The 23,786-nt window shown below is 40.0% G+C and overlaps 2 protein-coding genes across 7 annotated transcripts in view; one reads left to right on the top strand and one right to left on the bottom strand.

The window, feature by feature from the left end:
• rabgap1l (RAB GTPase activating protein 1-like) overlaps positions 1 to 14,837 on the top strand; it is a 122,259-nt gene extending 107,422 nt beyond the window's left edge. For 2 of the 3 annotated variants that reach the window (XM_086162397.1, XM_086162396.1), the window contains 7 exons: positions 3,258 to 3,350; positions 7,155 to 7,265; positions 8,051 to 8,155; positions 8,272 to 8,355; positions 9,582 to 9,653; positions 9,752 to 9,952; positions 11,087 to 12,889. In XM_086162397.1, the coding sequence (XP_086018523.1) occupies positions 3,258 to 3,350; positions 7,155 to 7,265; positions 8,051 to 8,155; positions 8,272 to 8,355; positions 9,582 to 9,653; positions 9,752 to 9,952; positions 11,087 to 11,242 (822 nt within the window). In that variant the 3' untranslated portion in view covers positions 11,243 to 12,889. Of the gene's footprint in view, positions 1 to 3,257; positions 3,351 to 7,154; positions 7,266 to 8,050; positions 8,156 to 8,271; positions 8,356 to 9,581; positions 9,654 to 9,751; positions 9,953 to 11,086; positions 12,890 to 14,242 lie in introns of those variants that run through there. The other variant, XR_015107311.1, reaches the window with a different exon arrangement.
• Positions 13,023 to 19,526, bottom strand: LOC147226134 (interferon-induced protein 44-like). 4 transcript variants are annotated; one of them, XM_086162398.1, is made up of 8 exons: positions 19,471 to 19,526; positions 18,464 to 18,543; positions 16,973 to 17,015; positions 16,190 to 16,436; positions 15,948 to 16,097; positions 15,244 to 15,415; positions 14,402 to 14,502; positions 13,023 to 13,557 (listed from the first exon to the last, which is right to left on the bottom strand). In XM_086162398.1, exons 1-8 carry the CDS (start codon positions 19,491 to 19,493, stop codon positions 13,366 to 13,368), a joined length of 1,008 nt encoding a protein of 335 aa, XP_086018524.1. In that variant the 5' UTR covers positions 19,494 to 19,526; the 3' UTR covers positions 13,023 to 13,365. The 4 variants fall into 4 exon arrangements, with proteins under 4 accessions (XP_086018524.1, XP_086018526.1, XP_086018527.1 ...); XM_086162400.1 differs by having other exon boundaries at positions 16,190 to 16,433; XM_086162401.1 differs by having other exon boundaries at positions 16,190 to 16,385.
• Between the last annotated feature and the right edge of the window lie 4,260 nt (positions 19,527 to 23,786).

Genomic DNA, 23,786 nt, shown 5'->3' with positions numbered 1-23,786 from the left:
AACAATTTCCTTCGGGATAAATAAAGTTGTTCTTATCTTATCTTAACTTGTCATTACCAATCAGAGTGCTAATAGATCCGAGCAGAACCCACCGAGGTCGTAGTTGTAATAAATGTCTTTTCCGGAGGGAAAAGAAACCGTCAGGCGGCCGGTTTTGTGTGCTTTAGGGGTGTGTGTGTGTGTGTGTGTGTGTGTGCGATCGGCGACACGTTACCACGACAGCCTGCAGAAGAAACCCAGGGTGGTGTCGCGCGGCTTCATAAAGTCGATTTTTATCGAGTTTTGAAAGCACATGGCGTTCACGAGAATGAGAACGCATGAGAACGATGCTGCAGACGTCGGGTCGGGAGGTTCGTGCACGGAAACGACGACAGAAAGGAAATTCAGCGAACCGGCGTAACAGGTGTTTTCGACAGACAGGGCCGTTTCGGGTTTGTTTTGAATACGCGATTACACTCAAGATGGCGGCATTGTCCTTTTATAAAGTCATTCTCGACGAAGCTTGTTTTAATCTGCTTTCGGTCAAAGATTCGCTCTCGACAAGCTCGGGCTCTGATGCGACCGGATGAAAATATTTTAGAAAGGTTTTAGGCGTTTGTGTGAGAGGAGGCGGAGGCAGGTGTGTTTTATAGCTGCGGATGCGTCGGCTCGTCAGACAGGAAGTCTGGAGGTGTCGGAACTCTTGTCTCTTGACACAAGAAATATATATTTTGGACTTCAATATGCACAACCCTGACAGCATTCACATTTATATTCACCATTTTTTGCTACCCCGTTGCACTTTTTCCCCAAAACATTAGCTTTTGCTAACTTTTGCTAACCGCTCCGACTGCAAGCAGGGAATCAGTCGCCGCGTCGACTCCGTTGTCTTCTTGCGAACGCCGCGCTTCAACTTTTCCCACACAGATAGCGAGCCAATGTTGCGTTATCTGTCCGGGAGTGTGTTTAGGCTGGATGAGCTGTAACCTGCGCTCACCTAAACAGCGACCCGCGGGTGGCGGCGAAGACAGAGGGTAAAAGATTCAAGATTCAAAGTGTTTCCTGTCACATGCACAGTGTAGAAACGTGTTTCCCCGCGTGTAATATTTATTATTATAAATATTACAAATATGAACAGTGGGCCGGTGCAATGAGACGTTTGTGTGCAAAGTGCAGTGCAAGTTTGAATGGGCAGTAATTACAAGTGCAAAAAGAAGAATAAGCGTCAGCTGTTTATGCTTCCGAAATCCGCTATCAAACACAACGCTTATCACCTCACGCGCATCCTGACCCATTTCAACCTTAAAGAATCATAATCCACTGAAATGAAACGGCGTGGAGTCGCTGAAAACCATCTCTACCTGTTGACGCACACCAGCGGGGAAGCGGCGGGCGGTATTTTCCGGATGGGATGGTCGGGATGTCTTTATTTCACCACCGTTGTTGTGAACAACTGTCCGCACCGTAACGGGCCGCGACGTTTGAGCGCACAATCTCTTACATATCAGTTGTGTTCCTTTAGTTTCCAGGAAGCGATTCGCTCGGCGTGGACGTCCCCGTTCCCTCGGGTCAGAGGAAAATAGCGTAACGCGCTATCAGGTTCAAAAGAGCTGTGTTTTAGATTTGTAGCAAGCCTTAGTTGATTGAGAATGTCAAACTCGCCACGCCGACGCATCGGGGGGGAAATAATAACAACAACGGCTGGTGGCGAGAGGCGTCTCCCGAAAGCAGCGGCGGCGTCTGCCGATACGAGCGGTACGACAGAGACGGCCTTGTAACTCCAGTTGAATCTGCACTTGGGCACGTCTTTGTGCAACAGGGGGTGAAGCAACTGTTGCTAAGTCGCTAAGACGGTTTAATCCCAGACAATAGCAACTGCAATTTAACCCGTAAACAACTGCAGCGGCGTCTGCGTCATGAGGTCGAAGGGTTTTGTCGTTTGTTTGTTTGTTTTTTAACCTCAGCTAAAGAAATGCCTCAATCTCAGGTTGTTACACAACACACACGTGGAGGGAACTAAGGGTGTAACATGGACGCCCCAAACGCATCGATGGGTGCGAGACATTTCGAGATTCCTGGTCGAAGCGCCTTGGACGCGCTTCCAAGATGGTTTAAATGCACAGAAAGAATTTCCCCACCAGGGATTAATAAAGTATGATAAAAGTGTTATATATAATTTGAGCACAAGCACACACAGGTCAGAAAGTGCTATGGAAATGCCGTTTCCACACAAGGGAGATAAAGTTACCACACGCACAAGTGGAGGGTGTTATTGGTCGCTCATTAGCGCCGTGTTTTTCCGTCGTTTTTCCTACCTGAGGCTATCAGACTTTCAATTCCTCTCCCTTCAGCCGCAGGGAATCTCAAAATCTGAAACCTTATGAAAAAAAAAAAAAAAAAATCTCACCCACTTACTGTAAATTGTAATAATTTATCTGTATATATTCATAACATGTGCAATATTTTTTCATACTCTTGTGTTTATCTTTCACTTGTTACTTATGAGAGATGAGATGAGATGAGATGAGAACAACTTTATTTATCCCGAAGGAAATTGTTGTGCCAGAGTTTCAAGCAAAAACATAACAGTAATAGATAATAGTAGGAAGGAGGGAGAATAAGAAATACAATAAAATATAAATAAAGGTTACGGCTATCAAGTGTTTTAAGGTCTCAAGTACAAAGATTTGAAAGACACTTTCAATTCACTTTTTAAGACACTTTATAGTTTATTTGTATTTCTTATTCTTCTCCCTATTTTTTTTTTTTTTACTGTTTATATAAATCTTTTTATATATATTATATATTTTTTTTATACTGTTTATTTTCTACTATTATTTATTATTGTTGTGTTTTTCTTGTAACTCTGGCACAACAGTTTCCTTCGGGATAAATAAAGTTGTCCTTATTCTTATTCCACGTGAGAGACGGACGTGAAAAAGATGGTCAGCCAATCACGGCTGGCGTCGGACGACCTTCTCCTTCACGCCGGGCCAGTTCAGGTTCTGGAGAACCCGGAAGAAAAACACCCACAATAGATAGAAAGAAAAAGCGTCCAGACGTTCTGTAGTTTGCATTGTTTATCATCAGTAAATCTCACGTTGCCTTGCGCTTTGCTTGGATTTTAATTTTCTCCTCTGCACGCCGCCGCCGTCTCTTCTTATAAAACGCTGTTATTTTTTTAAGCGAGCGACGCGCAGAATGTCTGTGGAAAAAAAAAAAAAAAGAAAGAAAAAGCGGTGTGACATCACGCCGTGCTCGGTTGTCTGTGCTTCCAGGTTCCCACCAAGAAGTTGAAGAAGTTTGAGAAGGAGTACCAGACACAGAGGGAGAGCCAGCTGCAGCAGGAAGACCCCATCGATCGCTATCAGGTACAGCGGACGTCTTTCTCAAGCGTCTTTCACGTCACACTTGAAAAACACCTTTGGCCTATTTTTGTTTTCCGTCCTGGATCCAGATCCTACGTCAAGTTTCAGAGCGTCGGCCTTTTTTCGTCGCTGCACGTGGACGAGCTGCTTTTCTAAGTTTAGATGTTTTTCTAAGTCAAGCGGTGCCTTTGTTAATATTTATGACTTCATTTTTTATTTTTTTTTTTTTTTTTCCTAGCTTCAAATATGGCTCCTCAGATCATTTCACACACACACACACACATGCACACATCTATCAGGTTTATTTTCAGTGAATCTGCAGGGTGTCGTCGTCTTTGTGTTTTTATCTTCGATGTAGAAGAGGAGAGGTGATGCAGTGGGAAGTTTTTTCCCCCTTTGAAGCCATTAAAATCATTAATAACATAAATGTAATTAGTAAATATAAAATATTTATCACATGGTTTGTAGGAAAAATTAGATTTATTGTCGAGTTTTACAACCTGAATAAACTAAACAGATACTGCTTTTTTATCGAACATACCATTTAAATATCCTTAGTTTTTTTTTATTGAAATCAAATATATCAATCAACTATAGCTGACATGCAACTATTAAAATAAGATAAAAAGGTCACTGCCATCATTTGCTGTGAATCAAACAGACGTTTCATCGAGCAGAGATGATCTCAAAGCACAAAGTCATCATAAGAAAGGAAACAGCTCAGATTTTATTTCCATGCGAGAAGCGTTTCTCTAAGAATTATTTTTTTTTTATAATGAAACATGGAAATAACGCAGACCTGGGCATTTTACAGCCGGCGGGCCGCATCCGCAAGTAAAATCTATCTTGAGTTTAAAAAATCCACATTTTTTTTCCTTTTGTTTAATTTTGCATGGAATATTACGTACAAAATAATATCAGTGCATTTATATGATCATTAATCATTTTAAAGTTGAAATAAAATGCCAAAAAAAATGTAATATTTTAATTGCCATTTTCATTTTGCTCAATTGACACGATATCTTGATGGCCAGAGCATTAAAATTAATTTAAAAATAAAATAAAATAATGGCCCACCCTTGCATTAACGTCAAGCCAGCTGTTGCGAAAGGACATTTTGTCGTGCACGGCTGTCACATATGTGACACTACAAACCCTGTGGTCTGGAAAGAAGGAAGGAAAAGTTTTCACCGCTGATAAGACGTCGTCGCCGTTTCCTCCGCCGACAAACTGAACATTTTAAAGTGCCGCCATTAATCCAGCGGCGCATAAAACACACAACATTGCCCTCTGTTTTTTTTTTTTGTTTTTTTTTTTTTGCATGAATTCTTTGCTCGTGTTTGTGGACAATTTCAAAAAAAAAAAAGAAAGGGGGAAAGAACCAGCAAGCGAGAGAGTGAGAGGCTGGAAAGTTTGAGGGAAGGGAAACTCCCGTGTGGATCATGTGTTTGCTCAGTCTGGGTACGAAGACGCAGCTCTGAGCAGCCGGTAAGCTTCTCCTGCTACTGTTGTGATTTTAATTCGCACCGGAAGTTTCCGACGCTTGATTCGTTTAGCGTTTCCGATACATTTCTGCCGCTGCGAGCTGGATGCGTTTGAAGGAAAATGTTGAAAAATCAGCCTCAGTCGTTGGTTTTCCGCCCCGACACGAGAGAAAAACAGTCGGTTCGCAACCTGAAGAGCAGCGACGTTCTCGTCCTCTCACATCCGTCCTGCCGCGCCTGATAAAATTCACTTCATACCTCATTTACCATTTAATGCAGGGTAAAAAGAGCCATTCGGAGCCGTTTCCACGCAGTAAAGAAAATCAATGAACAGCTGCAGAGAAAACCAAACGACATTTCTGCATGAAACAAAATGTTTTGAACTCTGAAAAAAAAGAAGTTGGATTGAAGGTTGTCGTCCTTTTACTGGCACCTGCAGTTGCTAATTATAGCAACAAAAATATTTAAATATGTTTATTTTGATATGTAATATTTTTAATATGTTTATATATTAATACATATAATATATATATAAATATACATATAATAAATATATACAATATATTAATAATATGTATATGTATGTATTATTATATTATATTATCATATAATAATATACATACTATATTATATATACTATATACTACTATAAACTATATTTTATATATTAATATATATATATAAATATTTGTATAATGTGTTTATATATTAATATTTTTAATATGTTTATATATTAATATATATAATATATTTAAATATATGTATAATAAATATATATAATATATTAATAATATATATTATTATATTATATATATAATAATATACATACTATATTATATATACTATATACTATACTATAAACTATATTTTATATATTAATATATATATATAAATATTTATATAATGTGTTTATATATCAATATGTTTAATATTTGATATGTTTTACTTAGACGTTACAAGATCGGAACTCAGAAAAAAAAATGGATCTGACCCTGAGGGGCAGATATCATTCTTAAATAAAATAAAATATAAATGAAAATAAATAACTGTACAGAATTGTAAAGTAAGATTGTAAGTCAGCTGCGCTCTTTAATAATATAATAAATATAATAAATATTTCACGAGCGGTTATGATTAACTGTCATAACCTTCAAATTGAAAATGAAATTTTAAAAACTACAATAAATAATTTTAATTAGATGCCGGTTAATTATTTTCAGAAGCCCCAGGGAGCTGCATCAGAGGCTCAGAGAGCCGCATTCAGTTCGCCGGCTCCTGGTTTCATGTAACTGTTCACTTCACCGCTAATCTGCACTTAATTGTTCTTATTATTATGCGTCCATTATATGTCCAGTACAGATATTGTCAATAAAGTTGACCTAAGCCTTTTTTTTTCTTAACTTTATAATACCTCGGTGCAGGTGAGCCGTCGGGAGGCTTTGACACATTACCATGTGTTCTGTCAGACGCAGTTATAAGTGTCAATAAATATAAATATAAATGTAGATATAAATATAAAAATAAATGTAGATATAAAAATAGATATAAATATAGATATAAATGTAGATATAAATATAAATATGAATATAGATAGAGAAATATATATATATGTAGATATAAATATAAATATAAATAGAGAGACAATTGGAAAATAGCAAAAGGAAAAAAAAAATCCACAAATATATGAGGCAAAAAAATAAGAATTTATTTAGTTTATCTTATGTTTATCTTATGTTGGGGTCGGCGTGGCGCAGGAGGTGCGTCCTGCTCTGACCTTTGACCTTTGCATCAGTGTGTGGCGTGTCCAGCCTGGTGTGTTGTGAACCTGGACGCCGAGGCTCCACCATCTCTGGTGACCCGGACCCGTCTCCTCACAACCTCCTGGAGGTCCACAACCACCTCCTTGGTCTTGGAGATCTTCTGGCGTTTATCATGGTCGCCTAAAGGGACGTGCGCTCTCGGAAGCGCGGGGGTTCACGAGCAGCAGAGGACGCCGTCGCCGTAAAAGCGGCGGGTCGTGTGTGTGTCAGATGATCCTCGGGCTAAAACGCCGCAAGACGCTTTCACTCATGAAGACGCGGCGGTCATGTGACTCACACCACAGAATAAACACAATTCATATGACCACTAATAGTTTGGAATGGGAATGGCGGCGTGTGTGTGTGTGTGTGTGTGTGTGTGTGTGAATGAGCTCCTCGCTGTGTTGCACGTGGTCTCGGCGAACGCTGTTTCCAGTTATGTTATCAAAGAAGTGGTTGTAGAAATGTAGAACGGGACACAAGAGAGTGTGTGTGTGTGTGTGTGTGTGTGTGTGTGTTTGCAGCGGGAGAACCGCCGTCTGCAGGAGGCCAGCATGCGACTGGAACAGGAAAACGACGACCTGGCCCACGAACTGGTCACCAGTAAGATCGCCCTCCGGAACGACCTGGACCAGGTAGGAGAACGCCGTGCACGCCGACGCTTTCTCTGAAGATCTGCTTCCACGAGACGAGATTTGTGATCTCGCTAATCTTTTCAAGCGACTGGTCCTTCAAGGACTCGCACGTAGGCAAACCTCCTTGAGCGCAGCAAAGGGACGCCATCGTGAAACAGTAGAAACGGCAAAGCCGACGCTTTTCATCTTCAGATGTGGTTTTTCGGTCGCAGGAAATCACAATTATTACGTCACACTCCTCATTTAATGGTGATTTTCAGCGTGCAGACGTGATAGGTTGTAGTTTTTCGGGGGTCCGTACCCTAAAAAGATGAATAAAAAGGTTTCACGAGGCTCAACATCATGGCTGCACTAAAAGGGCTGTAATTAAATTTAACACGTTTCTCCGTGTTATGATTTTATTTGTGTTGTTTTTGCAACGACTCATCATTAACCAGCTTTGATGGAAAAATGGCAAACCCACACAACATATTACACATTCTCTATTTTAGAAATAGATATTTTAAAAATCCATGAATGGACTTTGTGAATTTTTACATTTTTTTTTTTTGGCCCCTGAAGCCTGGAGACGAAGGCTCCGTAGAATACGACACGCAAGTAGCGCCGCTAAATTAAAAAGAAAATACGTCCCAAAGTGTCGATTCCACGCGCATTTCAAGTCGTCGGGATGTTTGGAAATTGTCGGCCGAGCCGGGTACGACTTTGGATGCCGCGTCGCTCGTTATTTTTAGCGTTTGTAAAGTATGGGGTTCGGCGCTAACAAACGCGACACGTCCCCGACGCAGGCGGAAGACAAGGCCGACGTTCTGAACAAAGAGCTGCTGAGCACCAAGCAACGTCTGGTGGAGACGGAGGAGGAGAAGCGGCGGCAGGAGGAGGAGACGGCTCAGGTAAAACGTCGGTGCAAGAACTTCATTTTTCTAGGGATCTCCCCGAGAGAATTTTTGGTTCGCGGCGCTTTCGACGGATTTAGCCGTTCGGTAAACGTCACCCGTCTCTTCGAAAGCTCAAGGAGGTGTTTCGAAGGGAACTGGAGAAGGCGGAGCTGGAGATCAAGAAGACGACGGCCATCATCACCGAGTACAAGCAGGTCGGACGATTTAAAACAGTTTAAGACTGAAGATTCAAATGTTTATTGATACGTGCGCGGCGTAGAAACCTGTTTCCCCTTTAAAGTGAAATTCCTACTTTGCTGTTGCAGCACATTTGGATATGTAAGAATAAGATTCAGAATAAGGACAACTTTATTTATCCCGAAGGAAATTGTTGTGCCAGAGTTTCAAGTAAAACATAACAATAATAAATAATAGTAGGAAATTGTATAAACTGTTAAAAAAAAAGGGGGGGGGGGTAAGTAATACAAATAAACTATAAAGTGTCAAAGTCAAGGCTATAAATTGTTTTAAGGTCTTTAAGTGCAAAGATTTGAAGATTCCCTGCAGCTGAATGTGCTGATCGGAAGAGTGTAAACATTATACACAGTTACTGCAGAAGGCATCTAAATAATATACTTATAACTTATATCTAATTATCCACTATATCCAATATATGCAATTAAAAAAAACAAAAATGACTTTTTCATGACATTCTAATATTTTGAGATAGGATTTTTGAGTTTTCTTAAGATGTAAACCATAATCGGCAATATTAAAAATAATAAAAGGCTTGCGATATTTCAGTTGATTTGTAATGAATCCAGAATATATGACATTTTTGTTTTATTAATTGCATTACAGAAAATAAAGAACCTCATCACAATATTCTAATTTTCTGAGACAGTCCTGTATATGTCTATCTATCTATATCTGTCTATATATATATATATATATATATATATATGTATATATCTGTTAATGATATTTTTTCTCACAATCTGCACATCACAATCCACCGTACTTGCACTAGCTGTACATATTCTGCTTATATCTTATTCACCTCTACTTGCAGTGGGAAAAAAAAATGCATTTATTCTGTAAATACTGAATTTATTCTGTAAATACTAGATATTCTGTCCATATGCACTTCTGATTGGAGGCCAACTGCGTTTCGTTCCGTATCCTCACATGTGTAAAGAAGAAAAAGCAGATTATAGATATGAATATGAACGGTGGCGGTGCAATAAGGCATTTGAGCGCAGCTTGATTTGCAACTCACAAATCGCAGGTGCGAAAGACGGTTTCCGCAGATACGACGATCGTCGTGTTTTGTTTCGGATCACGGCCATACTTGTGAGCTCCGCGTTGTTAGTCATCGCTCAATTTCAAAAAGGCTCTAGCCTTTAGCGCTAACCTTTAGCCGGACGTTCTTCTGTCTCAGATCTGCTCCCAGCTGAGCACCAGGCTGGAGAAGCAGCAGGCGGCGACCAAGGAAGAGCTGGACATGGTCAGGGTGAGCTCACCCTCATGGACGTCACTCTGCTTTATTTTTTTTTTTATCTTAAATCCCGTCTCCCTTGACGACGGCGCGCTCCGTTGTGTTTTTGCCAGAGCAAAGTGCTGGGCTGCGAGCACTGCAGGGACCTGTTCTGCACCATGGGGTCCCTCCAGGTGTCGTCGCCCGGCAGGGACAAAGCGTCCTCGGGGCCCCTGGACGAGGAGAAGGACGGCCTGAAGGAGCAGCTGCGGCAGCTGGAGCTGGAGCTGGCGCAGACCAAGCTGCAGCTGGTGGAGGCCAAGTGCCGCATCCAGGTCGTAAAAAATTGCAATGATGTTTGTATTTATATCGACTCTGGTCCGTGGCGACATCGCCGCGTCTCACACGGATCGTGGATTTTTTTAGCCGGATCGTGCAAACGCGGGACGAGATGTAGAACCCTCCAATGCGCCGGTAGAAGTAGAAATTCCTTTGTCACAGCGTAACAGGTATAATGTCAGAAAGAAAGCATTTGCATTCAAATAAATGATAATGATAAAATGGATATAGAAATAGATACAGAGACAGTTAGAAGACAGAAAATAGAAAGACATCCACGAATCAATCGACATCAGGGAGATGGGATGCACCTACATGAGCTGTAAGTTGAGGGCAAAATGAGAAAATATCGGAAATGAAATATCGGGTGTTTTGGAGGAAAAACACAAATCCTCTACGTCCCACTTTTGCATCCCATCCTCGCCGTCGAGCGCCCGTCGCCAACTCGCCGTGTCGCAGTTTCTCGCATTCATCGGCCTTTTCGACTCGATTTTTCTTAGTTTAAATGCATTTTTATATATTTGTTTATTATTTCAGTTATTTTTATGGTAAAATAAGCATTTTTAATGGATGGCGACCAACCGGAGCACGGTGTTCTGTATCTTGAGACCCGACCGGAGCGTCATTCTCTGCAAAACTTTGCAACTCCTGCAGGCATTCAGCTTCTGGCCTCGTCTGCATTCGTGAATTATCAAAGTTTTTCAGTCATTTCAAGGTTCTGCACTGAAACCTAAGCGGCAGCGGGAGACGCGAACCGGGTCAAGAAGAGTGTGGAGGCCGTAAAGCTTTGAAATATATATATTTGTTCATCATGGCTGATTCTGGAACTACCGAGTGTGTGTGTGTGTTTGGTGAAGTTTCGACAGTTGTAAAGGAAAACCAGACAGCGGAAGATGCAATCAGCCCACAGCATCTTCACACCGTTTATTGTGAAAGTTTGAAAGTCACGTGTTATTATTCCGTGGTGGTTTTAAAAAGACAAGAAGTTAAAAAGTACTATTTTGTTGAGAAAACTAGCTACGATATATTCGTACGTTTATCGTTTTCCAGCCGGCGACACAACAAGGTCACGCCGAACGTTCGGAACGATGGCTTTTCTTTGCCGACGTCCTCTCTGTTTGGGTCCTCAGGAGCTGGAGCACCAGCGAGGAGTCCTCATGAACGAGATCCAGGCGGCCAAGAACTCTTGGTTCAGCAAGACCCTGGGGTCCCTGAAGAACTCGGCCTCGTCCTCGTCCGGCTCCTCGTCCCAGACCCCCTCCTCTCCGAAGGAAGGCCCGCCTTAGAGTGCCTTTCCTCGATTCGGCTCCACCTCACGGCCGAGGGAGGCGAGAAACAAGCGGAGAAATGCAGTATTCCTTTTCCGGCCGGCGGTCGCATGGAGTTTTCTGGCTTCCCCGGACTGTTTAGGGAAAGAAAGGAGGGGAGAAAAAGGACCGGATGGCGTCTGTGCAGGTGAGAAGCCGGAAGCCGTTTCAAAGCGCCACTTCAGAAGAAAGATGAACGCGCCGACCTGTTTTTGGCCGTTGGTCGGTCATTGGGCGGCGCCCTGTGGCCAAACAAAGCTACCGCGGAGGCATCCGTCCCCGCGCTTTTGCAATTTGGACATTTTCTGTGAACGTCGCTATGCAGCCGCATCCCGTCGTGTCGTTCCGGAGGCGCCGGCTTCACAGCGTCACCTCTAATGCGCCAAAGCCAAAGGAGGGAAAGGATTACTGCATTGAACCTGGAGACAGAACAACACCGCAGTTGTATTTCTTTATAGTGATAGACCGTAAACAATGTTGTCATATAAATATGTATAACTAATTATTGATTTTCTTTTTTTTTTTTTTTTAATAATAATAATCTTGTACAGTTCTTTTAAGAGAAGGATATAAAAAAAAAAAAAAAAGGGGTCGGGGGGGTTAATTTTTCTTTTTCTACTGTTTGGAATTTGAATGTCATCTCTCTGGTTAAGCACAGTGCGTGGAGTCCAAAACTGGGACGGGTCTCTGCACCGTTCCCTCACTTCTGCTTTCAAACATCACGTTTTTAATCTCTGAAACTCGCCTCCGTGTTTTAAGCCGCGTTCCCGTTTTTAACGTCGGTCCCGAAGGCGTCGTCTTGGAAAGTGTTTCTCGAGCCGCTCGGGTTTCCTTTTTCTTACTTTGAGCGATTCGGCTTATTTCATAGTCTTCGTCGTCATGGACAAACGTTCCCAGTGCGTTTGCAGAGGTGTGCCAAAGCGTCTCGTAGCGAAAGATTCATCCCATCGTTTGGGGAAATAACATCTGGAGAAAACCAATAGAGGACATCCAAAGATGTCCGGAGGCCGTGATCTCGTTTACAAAAAGGAAAAAAAAAAAGCACAACCGTTAACCGACTTTCACGACGTTTGAACCGGCGGATTTCGGTTTCGGGCTTCCGTTGACCTTCCGACGACACGTCCACGTGAGAAATGACCGTAACTGACGTAGTCGTGAAGGTTTGGTCTCCGAGTGACCCCGAGTCGCGTGAATCAGCCGGGCTAAAACAAATATCCCGTCGTGTTCATCGACATATCACTTTTTCCACTCGCCGTCGCCCTCCTTCCTCACCGCCGCACCAAACCGAATAAAACGCATGTTTGACAGTTCCAGAACATTCCTTGGTTACGACCATAAACCCTGCTGAACGACTGTTGTTGCGAGAGAGAGAGAGAGAGAGCCTTGTCTTATATGTGCACTAACACCTTGATATTTTAAACACTGTTTCAAAAAAATGTGGGTTTGTTTAAAAGTTATGAGCACAGGCGTTTTTTTTTTTGTTTTTTTTTTAAACAGATTATTGTTAAAAATGGGAAATATACTCTGGCGAGTTGCCTTCCGACGCCAAACCCATTCAACACCTTAACCGTTTGCTGTACAGTAACTGTCTGACCTGCATTAATAAATTTGTTTTCTGTTCTACAAGCAGTTAGATCTTTTTTTTTTTCTCATTCTTGAACGGTGCGTCACAAATGTCCAAATCTTCATCAACGCGCATCAACGATGATTCTCGGTCACGGTAAAAAAAAAACCACACAATATAGAGTTTTATGTTTGTTTGTTTTTTTTATTCAATTGCAAGCTGCACAGGAATGCATATTGGTCTCCTGCTCCCATTAGCGCACATGTTAAGTTTTGAAACCGTGCAAGGAAAGTTTAGTAGAAGAAGCCTGACGGAGCAGAACATGAAATGAATGGATGATGAGCAGCTCTTTAAAAAAAAAGCATGTATTAAAAGTCAAAAGCTTTCAAAATAGAGTTCCAGTAAGACTTTCGGCCTTAAAGTCGGGTTAATATTGTCCCATCCTCACTCCTTCAACCACAAATTCTGCTTCTCCTTTTTTTGTTTTCCTTCTATTCCACCGTATTCATCATCCTCATTTTGGTTCTGGTGGGAAGCTTCACATCAGGTCGTGAAGCTGCTCCTGCGTCTTCCTGTCCTGGAACTGGAAGTCGGCGTACTGCAGGATGCCGCTGACGGCACGCAGCACCAGCACGTCGCTGTCGGTGTTCAGCTGCAGCTTGGATGAATAGTTCCTCACGGGGAAGATGCAGGAGGTGGGCATCCCCAGCAGGGAGGCGGCTTTCTCCATCTTTAAACCCACAAACAAACCTTTCACATCCTCTAGTAAAGTAAAATAATGTTTAAATCGTACGTAAAACATATGTGATGTCAAAAGGTGCGTGACAGGGAAAAAAGAGCAGGCTATGTTTTTACATTACATTGCATTTGGCAGACGCTTTTATCCAAAGCGACTCACAATAGAGGACATAGAGACTGCAAATACACTTGCAAATACAAGATGCACGGGAAATGTTTTCCACAATTTAGAAAACCAATCCGACTGCGGACACTTGGACTCGGGGCCGGGTCGTTCATTATTACAGCAGGAAAGCAACGCCAACGGAACTGTTGTCCGCCGAGGTTCTCCGTCATCCGGGTCGCGGTGAATTCTTGTCAAAACCTCCTCCTCTTAGCAACTGGATTTGAATTCCCTCACTCCAAGATGTTCCAGGCCTCATCCCAGAGGCTTCTTCACTTCTGAACTGCAGTGAGGAAAAGTGAAACATCTTCAAGTGAGGAAATTCAAGTCCAGCTACCGCGACAAGAAGATTCCCACAGGGATGTTTTGTCGTCCACGTCCCGATTGACGTGACGCGCCCGTCTCTTCCCCCCGGCGCTGTTCCTTCGCCGCCTTCTGCTCGTGATCGTCCATGACGGGTTCGACGCAGCGACAGCTTTATGTGACAACTCTTTTTTTTTTTTCACGCTCTCAGGGTCGCCGACCTCAACTGTCATTGGACGAGAGGCGCGCTTCACCCCGGCCATCCTGCGAAGCCCCCGCGGAGAACATGGAGAAAGGTTCCCCTGGAGACCTTCTCGTTGCGAGGCGGAACCCGATTCATACGGTTCGATTCGGCGTCATTCCGACTTACGATGTCCTGATGGGCGGGAGTCTTGTATGAAAAGGTCACGTGTAAGGCCATTTCTGAAGGAGTTTTGTCGATGTGGGTGAGCAGACCCACCTGGTGCACACCTACGCCACACAAGATACAAGACAGCCCATGTTAAATGTACATATTTCTTGATCTAAACCAGGGGTCGGCAACCCAGAACACCCAAAGAGCCATTTGGACCCGGTTTCCTCGGAAAAGAAAACTCTGGGAGCCGCGATTACTTTTTGACGTCTAAAATAAAGGTACCACTGTATATATCGCTTTTTATTACCTTTACACTTTGTATAAACAAGTGTGTCGTGTGTTGCTTCTGAAATTCACAAAGTATTGCAGAGAAAATTAAATTTTATTTATGTAATGAACTCATTTTGAGCTTTGGGCTTTCAGAGCGTGTAGCGGAGCCTTGACCTGAATTTTAAAAATAAATCGGGAAAAAATCACCGTGTCAGTAAAAAATAAAAAATAAATATTTGCAAAATATCTTCATAAAAATTCATTTTAGCTGGTTTATGGGACTTCTGCTCCTAAACTTCTGCGCACAGCATCTGCAAATCGGGACTTCACCGGCTTCCACAAGAGCGACGTTATTTTGAGCGGCGAAAAATAATAAATATAATTCTATTCAATAGTTCAAGATCACAATAATCTTCCAACTTAGAACTAAAAGTCAAAAAAAGGAATTAACACAAATGAAATATACTTCAATTAAATATTTATAATTTATTTTCCCAAGCCGCTCGGAGCCGCAGTGTAAAGACGGAAGAGACGCGGGTTGCCGACCCCTGACCTCGGACGTCCTAATCCGCCGGGGTTTTTCTCACCCAGGTCGCTGATGTACTCCCGCAGCAGCTGGAAGGAGGTCTGGAGGCTTTTGGGGTAGTTGAGCAACTGCGAGGCGTCCACCACGAAGGCCACGCAGTGGATCCTGTCATGAAGGCCCGGCTTCTTCTTGTAGCCAAACGTGTCCGAGCTCACCGGACAATCTGGCCTGAACTTGGGCGGGAAAAAACAAAAAAATTGGGGGACGAGACGGAGCCGAGGACGAGGGGAACGTCTAATATGATAAAAAATATAATAGCCTCGCTATTATATAGTCGAATAATATCTAATTTTCCCGACCGACTAGCTTTTTATGGTTATCAGCCTCATTAGCGATCGTCTAATAATATTTACATCTTTCTAACAACCCATTAAATATCAGAATGACCGAATTGATCCCCAAGGAGGAATCGCTTTACTCCTACTCAAAGGGTACAAGGTAAAAAAAACACCAGCGTCAATCTCAAAAATAGATGAAAAGCAATATGAAGAATAGAAATGTAAAAGTATGGACAGTGAATATATAAATGAGACGAAAAGGTTCGGGAAAAAATGAAAGACATTGGACAAAAACGGCAAAAAAGCTTTAGAAGTCCAGACTTTAAAACGAGGCGTTGCTCGTTTGGAGAAAATGTCGACATGTGAGTCCGAACTAAGCTAACGGAGGCAGCGGCGCCATTACGGCTCTAAATGCGTCGCTGGTTACCTTGTAGCCCTCGGGCACGTGGCCCTTTATGACGGACAAGATGTCGGGGAGGGTGGGGCCGGCCAAGCCTCCGTCTCCAAGGCCCATCATGTCACACAGCACCAGCCCGGTGGGCGCCCCGTCCTCGCCCACCATGGCGAACGACTGTAGCTGAAAGAAATGATGACGTTCTGACCCGCCGGCGCCAACGAAGCAAAGCTCTGAGGAGTTTAAGGAGGTTCGGCGGGATTTCCCGTGATCACCTTTTTGGTGAAGCTGGCGGGGGAGGCGCCGACCATGGCCTTGTTGAGGACCTTCCCGCTGAAGACCGACTGGACCGAGCTGATGAAGCTGGACTTCCCGGCGCCGACGGGGCCGAGGAGGAGAACCCGCGCCTGAGACACCCCGTTGCCCAGCGGACGGTAGGAGCCGATGGCCTTCAGCAGGTCGGCCTTTTGCCTGGGATCCAAACCAAAGGGCTTCTTTTTAAACACCGAACGACTCGCCCTGCTGAGACATTTATTATTTGTTATTATTATTATTATTATTATTATTATTAACAATAATAACAATAAATAGATTTTTATTATTACTACTTACACTTTATTATTATTATTATTATTATTATTATTATTATTATTATTATTATTTATTATATTTGTGGTTATCACTATATATTAAATAGTATGTATTATATATATTATTATTATTTATTAGTTATATTATTATCATTATTTGATATTTTATATGTGCATTATTTATTAGATTTATAATTATTATAGAATATTATTATTATTATCATATATATATATATACATATGTATAATAACAATAAAATATATAAATATATTCTTAATTGATTATCATTTATTCAAAATCAAAGTCCCCTTTATTGTCGATTTTCTCACTTTCCAAGACATGAGGTGAACCAAATAATAATAGAGTGCACATTGACAGTCCAATGCACAATAAACAAAGAAATAATGATTGAGAATAAAGTGCAGGCATATTCCACTCCCATTTCTCATTCCAATGTTTTGACTCACTCTGCTAAGCCGTCCTCTTCTGCCCTCTCAGACTCCATCTTTCCTGCAGATCAGACAAGTCATTCTTTTCAAAACAGAGATGTTTTTCAAACGAAGGGTCATCTTTGCGACCGCAGCGCCCGAACCTTCGTCGCCAATCCAACTTTAACCTGATTTTTTTAGGAATTTCAACCAAAGGAGTTGTGAAACGTCAAAAAACAAAGAGAAGCTAAGTTAAACGCCCTAAAAATGAGGTCTTATAAAGAGTAGAGATACTTTGTTGATCCTGAAGGAAATGAAGGTGTCAAGCAGCATACACACAACACACATTGCACAGGTCAAACATAATGATAATAATATATTATAACAATAACAATAATAATAATAATAATAAAAATATCATATTATTCTTAATAACAATAATAATAATAATAAATATGAGAATAAAAATAAACACAATACTACTACTACTACTGCTAAGAAGATAATATTAATAATAATAATAATTATGTGAAGTATAATAAGAACAACAACAATAATAATAATACTAGTAATTTCTAGGGTGAGGAAGCAAGGTAACGATAAGTCTTCTGAGTTTATTGGCATTTATCATGCAAACAATGCCTTGAATTTCAATGAACAACCAGTAACGGTGGACAACTGTCAGCAGTGACGGTTGGACAAACTGGACACCATTGATGTTATGGACAAGCTTTGATAGAGAAACTATGATCATGCAACCATATTTGTCATACAACACAGCAAAAACATGCAAAATATATGTCGCACAAGAAGGATAGCCTGTTTCCCCCCCTCACTAACAGTAATAATAATATTAATTTCCATATATTACACCCGTCTTTGGAGTGGCTCCCCTCTGCCCCGCCTGCAAAGCCCAGAGGAGAAGGGTGACCTTTGACCTCCTCACTTCCCATCAACCCTGCAAACCCATCATCGGCACGCCATTTATATTGATATAATAATTATAATATATTTATCATGTAAATGCAGAGCAAGCCTAACTACAATTTTGCACAATTTTGTATAGTCATTTATATATATGTATATATATGTATATAATATTATATTATGCTACTTGTATAAGTTATTCTCTCTCTATATAATATACATTATTCTATTCTTATTATATATTATTCTCTTGTTTCTTCTCTTTTTTTCCTCTCTCTTTATTTTTAATTTTTTTTTATTAATCAATCCTTGATGTTCACAATTTTGATGCTGTACCCCATGTGCCCCCCAATTGCCCCTCGGGGACAATGGGTTTTTCCGATTCTGTAAATAATAATAATGTAAATCGAACAAGGTAGGAAAAGTGTCCTGATAAGGTGCCTTGCAATAATCCAAGTAGAAAGTTACGTGTCCTCATAAGACGGTCCGCTCCTTTAGTACTTTATTCTATAAATTTGATAAATTATGAAACAGAAGCCCGATAAAACAAAAACAAAGAGATATTTCTTCAGTTTTCTTGAACTAACTATGGAAGCACCTTACCTGAGGCGGCGGTATCATCCTGCTTCTCTTTGGATCCAATAGGGGAGAGCGCAGGATGCACTGGACTGCTAAAGACGAAACTGAGGAAGGAAAGACGAAGGAGCGGTCGAACTAATGCAGAAATATGAGCGGCTAAGAATATCGCAGATAAAAAGCTCCATTCCTGCTCAGTGTATTGATTTATTTTGAATTATTTATCCAAGTTACTGTGTGACACCACGGGACACTTGCATTTCCATTTCCCTTTTTAAGGAATTTCCCCTATGGGAATCAATAAAATTTAACATGTCTTAAAATGTCAGGGTTTTTTTTTTTGTCATTTTGGTGGACCCTGATTTCCAGAGAAGGATTGCAAAGATGCTGGAAGTTTAATGATTTTAATATAACTCCAGCATGCCATGATCGAAAATTCAATTGAGCAACAAACTGTAACTAAAGTTGCAAACTAGGACTGCGAGAGGTTATACGACACATATTATTTTTGTGTATTTTTTTAAACCTCTTAAACAAGTCTCAAAATGAAATAAATGAAAGAAATTCTGACGTGAACACTCGAAATAACGCCTCTTTTACCTACATCCTAGAAAAATCAATATTGATATATTATATAATATTAAATTATGCCTTTCAATATGAGAAAATAGTTCCTTGCCAGATATATTTTCCGATCGTTTCATAATAATAATAATAATCATAATAGTAAAATACATTTCATTTTAGGCCCCTAACTTATTGAAATCATAGGAAGCAAATTGAACAGTTGTTACGCTCCACTACAGCAATACTCAAAAAAGTACAACTCAATTTAAATCCGCGTTTCATGATCCTATTAGAAAACAATGAAAAGTGAGAGTATTTTATTCGTTTAGAAAGTGAAACATGTCCGGGCGACAGGAACATCCTGTCACCTTTGGTAAACTTACATCTACTCTGCCATCTGCAATCCCCACAAATACATTCAAGGAGCAAATTTAGCCCAATATTTTATTTTTATTTGCCATAATTACCCGCTGTTTCCTCCAAAGTTCATCGTTGCATTTGGTCCTGGACGCTTCTGAGGAAAAGAAACTGATCACGTCACTAAAACCTCACTTCCGGGTTTGATGTTTTGTAGTTTTTTGTTTTTTTTTGTTTTAATTTCAAATAGCGGCGCCGCACCGTAAATATTTCTTCGCTGTAGTTCCCTGGATCCATTCATGATTCTTCCCTATCCGATGTATTCTTTTTTTTTACATTTTATCTTTTTTGTCGTGCATTATTTTGATTTTGCGGGTTATCCACCGGACTCCCGTTGCAGCCAATCACAGCTGTCCGTGGGGCGGGAGGCGGGGCTTAGCCTGAAGGGTCGCCTGTCAATCACAGGACGGAGCCACGCTTTAGGTTTCGATTTCCAACAAAGAAATTATAGATATAAAACATAAGTGAATGAAAATATTTACGAGAATTATATAATCTGCTGCGTCTGTGTAGCACTGCCATCTGCATCCGTCTGATTTGGGTTGAACAAGCTTATGAACATTGTCATTATATGTATATTTATGTAATCTCGGGGAAAAAGGACAGGTTTTAGTTTTTGCCAGATTTAACGGCACATTACAAATTTATTTATTCCTTTATTCTTTGTGGGCAAATCTACTGGACTAAAAAAATAAAATAAAATAAAAAACAGTAATTGCTGGAGAGAACAGTATATTTGAATATTCTTCTCCTTTGGTCTTTTCCTTTCAGGGGTTGTTCCAGCAAATCCACCTTCTCTATCTAACTCTATTTTCTGGCTCCTCCTCTCTCACACCATCTACCTTCATATCTTCTCTCACTACGTCCATCAATCCTCTCTGGTCTTCTTCTAGACCTCCGATTCCAGCATCCGTCTACCAATATATTCTCTATCCCTCCTCCGTCCATGACCCAACCATCTCTGACCTTCTCTCCAAAACATGTGCTGTTCCTCTGATGGACTCATTCCTGATCCTCTCCATCCTGGTCCTCCAGCTCTGGTCCAAACATCATCGCTGGTCTCCTCCACCACCGTCTCCTCCACCTTTGTTTTCATTCAAGCTGATGTTCTTCTATCTCTTGGTTCCCCTGACACTTTTCTCCACCCATTCCAACCTGCTTGGATCATCTCTTCAGCTCTTCTCCACACCTTCCTGAGTACCTGAGATCCTCCAGCTTCTTGATCTCCACTCTATCTATCTATCTATCTATCTATCTATCTATCTATCTATCTATCTATCTATCTATCTATCTATCTATCTATCTATCTATCTATCTATCTATGCATCACTCTTTCTTTCTCTCCCTCTCTTTCTTTCCTTCTCTCGCTCTCTCTCTCTCTTTCTTTCTCTCTCTTTTCTCTCTCTCTCTCTCAATCTCTCTCTCTCAATCTCTCTCTCTCTCTCTCTCCTCTCTTTCTTTCTCTCTCTCTCTCGCTCTGTCTCTCTTTGCTTTGGGAGCGCAGTCCTGAGTGCAGTTACACTTAATGTCCACTAGAGGGCGCCAGATCCCTTTGTTTGTGTCTCATTGGTCGTGCGCCCCTCAGACACCAGAGGTCTCCTCCTGCTCTTCTTCCTCTTTTCCTCCTCCTGCTCCTCTTCCTCCTCTTTTCCTCCTCCTGCTCTTCCTCCTTTTACCTCCTCCTACTCCTCTTCCTCTTTTCCTCCTCCTGCTCCTCTTCCTTTCCCCGCCCAGGAAAACTCTATAATAATCTGAAATCCAAAAGTTCCCCCGGCGGTGAAACCAAATGTGTCCTGACTGACACAGTCACTGTTATCACTCAGTGGTCTTTAATAACCAAAATATCATTTTTAAACAGGTGTGGCGTTTGAACGCGTTCACTGATTGCTCCTCGGAATACACGTCTACTTACTGTCCAGTCAGAAGAAAAACAAGCATTTATTTACATGAACCGACCAAAATGTGTTGATCAAACACCGGTGGTGGACTTCATCTCCAGAGTGATGCGGAGAGCGTTCACTAAACAAACTATTATATTATTATTAACAGGAAAAGAAATTCAAAGGCAGGGTTTGCAACAAACCCTTTAAAATTTATGGGAAAGGTTTAATAAAAACAGATGAAGATTCTCATGAAGATCGTACAATATGTGCCTATCACAGCCTCAAGGGACAAAAACCAAGATCCGCTCAATGGGGCTGAAGCTAAGACCATACATACCTATGTACATACATGGATACATACATATATACATGTGTACATAGAAAGATACATATATACATTCAGAAATACATACATTGATACATGCGCACAAACATACATACTTACATAGATACATATATGCATGGATATATACATTCGTATATACATAGATTATTACTTACATATATTCATATGTAGATGCAAAATATACATTCATAAATACATACATATACATGCATACATAGACACATAGATACACGTGTACATACGTACATTGTTATATAGATACATATATACATACATACATACATACATATATTCATACATACCTACATATATACATACATACATACATACAAACATACATAGATATATACGTACATACATACATACATGCAAAGACACATACATACAAACATACATACATACAAACATACATATATGCATCCATACATACATAATTAAATAGACAAATACATAATATCACATAAATACGTAAACACATATTTAGATACATACACACATACATACATACATACATACGTGGATGAATACATTGATACATGCATACATAAATGTATAGACAGATACATAGATACACACATACAGAAATATATACTTACATACATTCATAAAAACATACATACATGCATACCCACATTGATAAATACATTCATACTTACATAGATACATACACACATAGATACATACATGGACACAAAGATAAATACATACATACATACACATACATAAATACATACATACATGCCTACAGTTATACATACATTGATACATAAATACATTTATAAATACACACATTGATACTTCCATACAAACTTACACTATTCCATAGATACATGCATACATACATACATAAATGCATACATATGTACATGCGTACATACATACATACATACATACATACATATGTAACTAAATACATAAATACATTTACACATACATACATACATACATAGAAACATGCATACATACATTAATAAACACACAGATACAGACGTACATTCATGGATACATACATTTATACATACATACTTTGATAGTTACATACATACATACATATATTTATGTATGTGTCTATGTAATTATGTAAGATGTATCTATGTAAGTATGTTTGTATGTATGTATCAATGCATGTATCTATGTAGGCCCCAATGTAATTAAGTATCAATGTATGTATGTATCTATGTATATGTGCCTGTATGTATGTATGTATTTATGTATGTTTTTACGTATTTATGTATGTATGTTTTTATGTATGTATGTATGTGTATATGTATCTATGAATGTATGTGTGTATATATCTATGTATATATGTTTTTATGTATCTACCTTTTGATGTGTCTGTGATGTGTTTATGTGTGCATGTATGTATCTGTGTATGTATGTGTTTGTATGTATGTATGTATGTATGTATGTATGTATTTATGTATCTATCCATGTATGTGTATATGTATATTTGTATGTATGTATGCATGTATGCATCTATGTAAGTATGCATGTATGTATATCTATGTATGAATTTATTCATGTATCAATGTCTGTATGTATATATCAATGTATGTACCTATGTATGCACAAATGTAATTAAGCATCAATGTATGTATGTATCTATGTATATATCAATATGTGTATATATCTACGTATGCATATATGTATATTTGTCTCTGTGCATGTTTGTATGAATATACCTTTGCACCAAAGCTATACCAAATATATCTTTGAATGTATGTATGTATGTAGGTATGTTTGTATGTATGTATCTACCTATGTATGTGTCTATGTATGTATGTATGTATGCATTTATGTCTATGTATGTATCTATGTAGGCACCAATGTAATTAAGTATCGATGTGTGTATGTATCAATGTATATATGCCTGTATGTATGTATGTATGTATGTATGTATATATCTATGAATGTATGTGTGTATTTATCTATGTATATATGTTTTTATGTTTCTACCTTCTGATGTATTTATAGATGCATGTATGTGTCTGTGTATGTATCTGTGTATGTATGTGTTTGTATGTATGTATTTATGTATGTATGTATTTGTGTATATGTAAGAATTTATGCATGTACCAATGTATGTATGTATGCATGAATGTAAGAGCCTATGTATGCACGAATGTAATTAAGTATC

This window comes from Fistularia commersonii, chromosome 16 (genome assembly GCF_037954325.1).
Source record: "Fistularia commersonii isolate RoL2024-O1a breed Wild chromosome 16, RoL_Fcom_v1.0, whole genome shotgun sequence".
NCBI lineage: Eukaryota > Metazoa > Chordata > Actinopteri > Syngnathiformes > Fistulariidae > Fistularia > Fistularia commersonii.
This window is presented reverse-complemented; position numbering and strand designations above follow the sequence as displayed.

What these genes read in the sequence shown, in the direction of transcription:
- LOC147226134 (XM_086162398.1), bottom strand. Translation starts at nt 19,493, where the DNA reads ATGAACTTTGGAGGAAACAGCGG. An exon ending in AACTTTGGAGGAAACAGCGG is followed by an intron (nt 18,544 to 19,470) that starts GTAATTATGGCA and finishes TTCCTTCCTCAG; the next exon opens with TTTCGTCTTTAGCAGTCCAG. An exon ending in GGAGTACATCAGCGACCTGG is followed by an intron (nt 14,503 to 15,243) that starts GTGAGAAAAACC and finishes TGTGTGGCGTAG; the next exon opens with GTGTGCACCAGGTGGGTCTG.